Source organism: Rosa rugosa, chromosome 4 (assembly GCF_958449725.1).
Source record: "Rosa rugosa chromosome 4, drRosRugo1.1, whole genome shotgun sequence".
NCBI lineage: Eukaryota > Viridiplantae > Streptophyta > Magnoliopsida > Rosales > Rosaceae > Rosa > Rosa rugosa.
In genome coordinates this window covers 1,952,015-1,960,917 of record NC_084823.1, presented here as the reverse complement: position 1 = coordinate 1,960,917, position 8,903 = coordinate 1,952,015, and the positions used below count along the sequence as shown (strand labels likewise).

Genomic DNA, 8,903 nt, shown 5'->3' with positions numbered 1-8,903 from the left:
TTCCAATTAGTCGTTAGTTTCTTGAGTTGTTAGATTTTCACTTATTCTTTGCTTTAATTTATTTTATTTTCTTGTTTAATTGTTGTCTTATCTTATCTCATTACATCTCCCATTCATTGTGAATGGTGAAATTGGATTCAAGTTGCTTATTTTGTGAATTCTTGAGTATTTCTTACGTGGTCATATTTTTGCGAGGTGCATGAGTGAAGCTCCAAAGAGACAAAGAGGTCGTCCAAGAAAGCGAGCACCTCCTAGACCAAGAGTACATCCAAGAAGCCTTTCACCGAGTCCATTAAGATCACAACCTACAAACACCATGGGGGAGCAAAAGACAATGAGGGAATACACTAATCCCACAATTGTTGATCATCCTTCTTGTATTATGCTCCCTCCATGTGAACATCATTTTGAGATCAAGCCAAGTACTTTAAGCATTCTACCCGTATTCCATGGCATGCCCTCAAATAATCCCTATGATCATATTGCGGAGTTTGAAGAAGTGTGTACTACCGTTCAACTACATGGTCTCAATCCCGATGGTTTGAAGCTTAGATTGTTCCCTTTCACACTCAAGGACTATGCGAGGAAGTGGTTAAGTAAGTTGCCTCCTAGATCCATACGCACTTGGGTGGAGATGCAAGAAACTTTCTTGGGAAAATATTTTCCTCCTTCAAGAACTTCCAATGTTAGAGATGAGCTTGTTGCATTTCGACAACACCCACAAGAAAGTTTTAATGAGTGTTGGGAGCGATTCAAGGACTTGGAGATGTCATGTCCTCACCATGGGTTAGAGAAGTGGTTCCTTGTGGATAAGTTCTATAGAGGATTGATGCCGGATCAAAGGCAAAATGTTGACACTTTTAGTGGTGGAACTATTGCAAGTAAACTCCCGGATGCCGCTTGGGACACATACGAGGAGCTTTCTCTCAAGTCCCTTCAATGGGATGATCTTGATACAAGGAGACGTCAAGTGCATAACAAGGAGAGTATACCCAACCGAGGTGGTATTTATGAGGTTCAAGGGACATCAACCGGGCCTTCTATGCATGAATTCAAAAGGTTAGAAGGCAAGATTGACCAATTTCTAAATCAAGTTAACCGGAACCCTCCTCAAGCACAAGTCAAGATGGCGACTTCTACACCATGTTTGCTTTGTGAGAGCCTAGCACATTCCACTCAAGAGTGCCATTTATCTTCTCAATATCCGGAATTTATGGAGGAGCATGTTAACCAAGTGGGTAGTTTTGTGCCAAGGAACCCAAGAAATGATCCATACTCCAACACTTATAACCCCGGTTGGAGAAATCACCCCAATTTTTCTTGGAAAGATCAAGGTGGAGTTTCTAATATGCACCAACACTACAACAAAACATGACATTAATGACCAACGCAGTGGTCACTAAAAATAGTCAATTTGGTCACTGAATATGATTAGTGACCAAATATTATTGGTCACTAATTCTATTTAGTGACCAAAGTATGATTGTTGGTCACTAAAATGAAAAGTTCTAGTGACCAAGATTATTGGGTCACAAATCATGAAAGAGTTAGTGACCATAAAGTTCCTCACTAAACCTAACAGATCTGGTCACTAAAACACATGATCTGGTCACTAATTAAAATCACATGCTTATATCAGTGACCAAACCTTAAGGCCACTAAAGTTTTGGTCACTGGAAAAAAAAATATATATCTCCTAAGCTTTTTTATTTTGGTCTACTACAATAGCTATCAAATAATAACTAGCTGAAAATAGAACTCTAACTAATCAAACTTCTATATAATAGAAACTGTATTAAACTAAATACATTGTATTGCTGAAGACAATCTACATTATCACTTATTGATCATGTTTACAAATTCATGTCCCTTAAAAAACTAATTTAAAAGCCTAACAATTTTAGTACTTCCATGACAACAAAATCCAAGAGAAAGATGGACAAGCTTTTGCAACTCTGTCACATATAACGGTTGTAATTGATGTGCTTTGATATATCTACCTCTAATATGATGACCCTCTTCACCATTCTGCATTATAAGAACACATATTAACCAACATGATTTACTATAAAACAAAAAAGTTCAATACAGTATACGTGAATGAAAAGTTTAGCCTTATTCCCATGACTCACTCCCTTCTCACCTTCAATCATACACATTTGATCCCGTTGTTGCCAAGGCTGAACCCATCTCTCCACCATGTACTACTCTTCTTGATTCTGTCTGCAGGCCTCCACTGAACACAGTAAGTCAAAATTGCCCACCTATAAGTTAAAAACACCAAAATCTGAAACATCAAAATCTATAAAATACATGAACTAACATGGGACAATAGAATATGCATATATAGAATATATTAAAAACAATTAAATGAAACTAACAAAGATAAAGCTAGAGCCTGCTTGCACGATTTTATCATTTACAACCATAGCTACTACATAGATAAGCATCTAAACAACACATGAGACATAAAGGAACAAGAGAAGGATATTTACCGTAAGTCAACCCATCAGAGAACAGATTCCCAAGTAGACTAGCATGTTTGTTAGCCCATAGCGAGGTTCAAAATGCAGATCCAAAGCTAACACTAGAGAAAGTGTAGCAACAACATACATTAGAAAGGGTGTTGGTAGAAAAAGAAAACAAAAACAAGTGTTAATAACAAGACCATATTTCCTGTAAGGGTTAATGTCAGCCAACAACCAATGACAGTAAAGACAATAATGCAAATATAAGCTTAACATAACCTAATCATATATGTTTTCATATATTTTCAGCATGTACATTTATGGCTATACAAATGTCAGTTTTTAACTACTTAATGTCTTGGAGAACTGAAAGAGAGTTAACACTTGTTTTAACATGCAGAACTTAATAGAAAACTCTAAAAGGTGGGGAAAATAAAAAGCAAGAAAGACCAAAAGTAAGCTGATAGCAGAAAAGGGGTAAAGCTATGGTATGTTAACATTTCTCATACATCAACTATTTTTATCACTTTAAGGACTCATGTTACCACTTTGAGGATTAATATTACTATTTTGAGGACTCATATGATAAATTAAAAAAATTTATCACTTTAAGGACTCATGTTACCACTTTGAGGACTAATATTACTATTTTGAGGACTAATGTGGTAACTAAGAAAATTTACCACTTTAAGGACTCATGTTACTACTTTGAGGACTAATATTACTATTTTGAGGACTCATTTTACCACTTTTAAGGCAATTGTATGCATGTCATACGTTAACATATTGTAGAATTTTCCGCAGAAAAGTACATTGCATAGGAATAAATATCCATATAATGTACGTGTGTGTGTGTGTGTGTATTATAAGAGCATCTCCAACAAGTTGGTCAAAAAACTTGTGTCAAATTCGAATTTGAATGATGATGTGTTATGGTCATTTTTGACAATTTTTTTGTCCAATGGATTATTTATATTTAAATATTATTTTATTATTTTTCGAAATTTTTTATAACAAAAAGATTCTCTTTCTTCTCTATCTCCTGTTCAGCACTTCAACCCAACCATTTTGGGTCTGGTTCAGAAGCTCTATGTCTTCTTCTTCTGCTTCTCTCTCTCTCCGATTCTCCCCCTCTCCCTCCCTTCCCCCTTCTTCCCCCACCCCACAAAAGCAACCAACCCAAAACCAAAACCAAAATTTTCCCCTTTTTATGCTCAGACCAAGATCTGCAAAAAGCATCAAAACAGAGAAAGAAAGATTAAAGTTTGAGTCTTGATCAGGAAAGAGCTTAGCTTGACTTTGCAATAAGGATGGACACAAGCAAGCAAAGCCCAATTAATAGAAGAAGCAGAAAGATATCGAATTATTGGGATTCATTTTGATCTGCATTTGGGTGTAAGATGTTCTTCATTTTGCTTATCTCCATTAAATCACCAACACCAAATCTCATATCAGAAATTATACTTTGCGAATATTTGCCAGAAATTCATGAATGTTTGCCATAATTGTTTCTGGTATGGTAGGAAGAAATTGAGAGATGAAAATCAGAGAATGATTCATGAAAGGTTTGTCATAAGTGGCTTTGTTCTGGGTAAGACGAAAGAGAGAGACAGAGAGAGGTGAAGAGAAGCAAAGAGCGAGAACAGAAAAAATTTGACAGAGTTGGGGAGAACTGTCAAATTTGACAGATTGGTTTGATATGTCAAATCCTGATTTGACAGATCTGTTGGAGTTGGGTTGCTCTATCAATTCTTACCATTACCTTGTCCATCTGGCAAAAGACCTCTCCGTTGGAGATGGTCTAACAGATCAAACTCTTTTACCTTTTCAGTCTTTTTCCGAGCTTTTGACACAAGCTTTTCAAAATACCCACACCTGTAAAGTAAAATGTCACTGTTATTTATGCTTCTACTGCATGACATAGTATCATTCAACTCTTCAATCATATGACATAGAAGAATTTAGCACATTTATTATGATTTACTTGGACACTTTATTAAGTTTATATATACAAAGGCATAGCTATCACTTGCACAGTTGGGGGATGGATAGATAATACAATTAAATACATTTCTAGTAATTTAGAGCATACATTCTCATATTATTTGCGCAGCTAAAAATACATTCTACATGCAAACCTCACGAATAACTTTTCCCCACCGAAGTGCAGCTATTACAATACATTCATTATGATTCAGTAGTTAGGCTAATCAAGATTAAGGTACGGTTCTCGCTTGCAAAGTTGAAAGATTGATAGATAATGTAACTCAAAAACAAACGTAGCCATACAATCTTAGCAAATACACATTCTCATATAGTTGGTACATCCAAAAAATCAAAACAAGAGAAACAAGAAATAATGCTCATCTAACCTTCTCTTTTAGTCCACAAATGCAGCAGCCAACTCTTAATCAGTAGGAAGTAAAAGAAACACAATGTCATTGAGACCACCATCAGTAGAGCTCTCCTTCTCAGTCTTGCAAACTCCCCCGCCACAGCTTCTCAAAACATTATCTTTGAAAAGAGTGTTTCAACACATCAAAAATGTGGTTTAACAGATTAATATATATATATATATATATATATATATATATATATATATATATAAAGCAAGAGTAAATACAATCGAATCACCAAAATTCCATCCACATCTTAAACTGAAACACACTATACATACATAAATAAGAAAACGTACATATCAAATTAAAATAGGTACTTCTAACCCTCTTCACTGAAAAACCCTAGAAGCCTCACTCCATTCGATACAAGCCTAAGCACAGTATCTCCATCTATATTTTCCTAATTTCACCAATACCAAAACCCAAAAAGAGCTCGAGCTGTAACACAAAAAAAACTTTTACATATCATCTATTCCCACAATACAAGCATACTCATCCAACCAACTATAAAAGAGACCTACTTTCTTCCTAAAAATTTCAAATACAATAATCAAAACCAAGCCCTAATCGACCAAAATGAAAGCTTTCCGATAAGGCAAACAATGTTAGGCTAATAGAACTGTATTCAGCTGCGATTTCCCCATAACAAGTCAAAAGAAGATGAGTAATCAAACAGAGAGCCACAAATAGTTCCAAACGAACAACAATTCTATCAAACTTGGTTTGTTGCAAATCACTTCAATTCCAACTAGTTTGAACACAACAGTACACTAAAAACCCATACCCAAATCAAAAGGTTAAACAAATTCAGATCATAGAGGTCAAAATTGATAACCTGGTGCTGTTAAAGGTACTGGGTGAAGCTAGCTTCGCCAAATGTTCTCTTCCTTTTGTACTTGACGAGCTCGTTCAAGACCGAAGATCTCTCTTCCAAGAACAAGAGCATGAGGAAGCAATTTCAACAGTACCCACGAATATAAACACTAATCCCTACCATAAACCCATAAATTTGAACACCCACCAATTGAAAATTAGGGAGAGAAGAGAGTACCTGAAAGTCAAAGCTTCTCTGGTCTTGATTTTGGAGTTGGGGTTCAGTTCTCAAGCTTCTATCTGCGATGATATAAAGAAATTAGGTCAAGGAGAGCTGAAGGAGAGAAAACCCATTTGTTCTTTTTGTTATGTTGTAATGAAACGAATAGGGAATTCGATATGGGTGAAGAGGGAATCTGAAAATTAAAGAGGAAATATGAAAATTGTGTGAGATCCCGTTGTGAAAATTAGAACCGTAGGATAATTCTCCAGCGGTTCGATCTGATCAATCTCAAAGCCTTTCCCATGATCTGGGTTAGCTCCACAACGTCCCCCTTCTTCAACCCGCATAGTAGCTCAGCGATGGACCATGAAGCAAAAGGGTTCTACTCGCGAGAAGAGGAGTGAGGGAAGAGGACGATGAAGATAAGAAGACAGTGAACTAGGGATTATATTTTCTTTTTGGGTATAAATTATGTGAGAATAAAATAGCGCTTTTGAATGCCGCTCGTAAATGAATTTGGTTTTTTATTTTGAAACCAACCCGCCAACTCCAAATTTTAAGAGAAAACTCCCTCCATTCAGCCTTTTTTTTTTTTTTTAGAAGATTCCCTCCATTCAGCTGAAAACTTTTGGTCACTAAAGTAAAACCTCATGTTATAAAGTTTAGAAACATCAGTGACCCAACGTAAATGGTCACTAATACTAAAACTTTTGGTCATTAAAAATGTTAGTGACCAAACGGTAATAGTGGTCACTAATACAATACTATTTGTGACCAACATTGATGTGGTCACTAACAATTTGGTCACTAATGCCAGAATTTGTTGTAGTGCAAGGAGGAAAGCAAGGCTTTGGAGGCAACCAAGGCCAAGGATCATCCAATTTCATGCCCCATGGCAATGTGCACCAAGGAAACACTCATTTTATGTCTATTTCTTCACAAGGGCAGCAAGCATATATGCCTTATTCTCATGGTCAAGCCATTTTTTCAGAAGGATTCCAAGCTCCAAATGTCTTTCCCGGGTTTACACAAGGTGTTGGCTATAGTGGTAGCAAGTTTCAAGGCAATTCTAGCTCATTTCAAGGTCCAAATCAAGGCGAGAGCTACAATTCCCCACCTATTCTTCAAGGCATGCCGATTCAAGCTCCAAGTGAACCAAAGAAGTCTAATTTTGAAGAATTGATGGGTGAGTTCCTCAAGGTTCAAACTTCTACCAATGTGGAGACCAAGCAAAACATCTCTTCATTAGCTCAATGGTATCAAAGTCTACAACAAAGCATGACTAAATTAGAGATACGAATGGGCCAAATAGCCACCAATTTGAGTGAGAGACCAATGGGAGCTCTTCCTTCCACAACGGAGAAGAACCTGAAGCATGTAGCTAAGGCTATTACTACTCTTAGAAGCGGGAGGACATACGACAATAAGGTATATTTACCTTCATCTTCTCAATCCCCTTTGCATGTGAATGCCCCATTTAATGCTCCCTTTCCTACTATATCACCTTCTCTTGGTAATTGTGTTTCCCCTTCCCACACATGTTCCCAACTCTACTTCTCTACATTCTAATGATGATTATGTGTTGGTTGAGGAATATGATAGTGATAATAGTGATATGCATGATGGTGCCACGAGGGAAGAAAATGTACCCCATGGCAATTTGAATAATGATTATTTGCATGCTTTTAATTCAAAGGAGGATGGGAACCGGAGGGAAGAAAATGTACCCCCGGGAATTGGAGTGGGTGATGTGGCTTTGAATGCAAAAGGAAGAAATAAGGGGGTGGATAAGGTAGCCGGAGGGGAAGAAAATGTACCCTCCGGAGGAGTTTCTAATGTTGACAAGCCCCACACTAGCCAAGCTTCGGTTTCTCCCACTCTTATTCAAGACAAGACTACAAATCCTTCTATTGTGCAACCGATGGTTTCTAGTGATATCGTAGATCCTAAGAATGGGAATTCCATGGCTCTTGATAATTTGGGCGAGGCTATGAAGGCTAGGGACCCCAATGAAGCCGTGAGTAACCCTAGGGATCCATCAAGTGGTCAAGCATCTACTCAAGCTCAAAAGCCAAGAAAGGGTCCAATTTGTGTGCCTCCTCTAGATATGACGAATTATGAGATTCCATTGCCTTATCCTCAAGTAAAGCGGAAGCAAGAGTTAAAGAAGAAGCAAGAAGCACAAACGAAAGAGTTCATTGAGTTGTTCAAGAAAGTCAACATCAATATCCCTTTGTTGGAAGCCATAAAGCAAGTGCCTTCTTATGCTAAGTTTCTAAATGATGTGTGCACAAACAAAAGAGCATTTAAGGAGCATGAGCAAGTTTGTCTAAGTGAGAGTGTATCGGCTATTCTTCAAGGAAAATTGCCGCCTAAACTTAAAGATCCCGGTAGTTTCACCGTGCCATGCACTATTGGGTCAAGATTCTTTGACAAGGCGATGTTGGACTTAGGAGCAAGTATTAATTTGATGTCATATGATATTTATCGAACACTTGGTCTTGATGATCTTAAGCCTTTAAAAATTTCATTGAAAATGGCGGATAAGAGTGTTGTCCACCCAAGAGGGATGTTAGAAGCTGTGCTTGTGAAGATTGATTCTCTCTATGTGCCGGCGGATTTTGTTGTTCTTGACATGGCTAAAAGTATTGATGTTGAGGAGGATGAATCTCCTATATTGTTTGGTAGAGCATTCATGGCCACCGCCGATACCAACATTAGTGTAAAGAAGGGAATCTTGACGATGACCGTTTTTGATACTACTATTGGCTTCCGAATTTTTGATGCCATGAGAAGTCCTCTTCACTTAGGTGAGTGTTTTCGGGTAGATGCGGTTGATTCCATGGTGGAGAAGACTTTCATTGAAACAAGTGCCAAGGATTCTTTAGTAGCTTCTATTATGCATCATGGAGAAGAGTTCAATGACAAAAGTATTGAAGAAGATGATTCCACTATTGAAGTTGCTATGCCCACCTCTTCCTCACACACTCCTATTAGCAT

General features: G+C 37.4%; 1 protein-coding gene, 1 long non-coding RNA gene and 1 other non-coding gene across 7 annotated transcripts; 1 reads left to right on the top strand and 2 right to left on the bottom strand.

Annotated features, from left to right (window-relative positions):
• The first annotated feature begins 316 nt into the window (after positions 1-316).
• Positions 317-1,375, top strand: LOC133742741 (uncharacterized). Its single transcript, XM_062170418.1, has one exon. It carries the CDS (start codon positions 317-319, stop codon positions 1,373-1,375), a length of 1,059 nt encoding a protein of 352 aa, XP_062026402.1.
• LOC133707634 (small nucleolar RNA R71) lies at positions 683-789 on the bottom strand. The gene has a single exon (XR_009845243.1). It is a non-coding gene; the product is annotated as a small nucleolar RNA R71 (small nucleolar RNA).
• A 361-nt stretch (positions 1,376-1,736) lies between the features above and the next one.
• Positions 1,737-6,375, bottom strand: LOC133745677 (uncharacterized). Of its 5 annotated transcripts, XR_009863732.1 has the most exons (8): positions 6,155-6,369; positions 5,919-5,980; positions 5,703-5,794; positions 4,841-4,982; positions 4,292-4,343; positions 2,496-2,587; positions 2,144-2,264; positions 1,738-2,028 (listed from the first exon to the last, which is right to left on the bottom strand). It is a non-coding gene; the product is annotated as an uncharacterized LOC133745677 (long non-coding RNA). The 5 variants fall into 5 exon arrangements; XR_009863731.1 differs by having other exon boundaries at positions 1,737-2,028; positions 5,703-5,980; positions 6,155-6,375; XR_009863729.1 differs by having other exon boundaries at positions 1,739-2,028; positions 5,919-6,369.
• Between the last annotated feature and the right edge of the window lie 2,528 nt (positions 6,376-8,903).

Bases quoted from the DNA above. Each gene is read 5' to 3' on its own strand.
- LOC133742741 (XM_062170418.1), top strand. From the start codon at position 317: ATGGGGGAGCAAAAGACAATGAGGGAATACACTAATCCCACAATTGTT.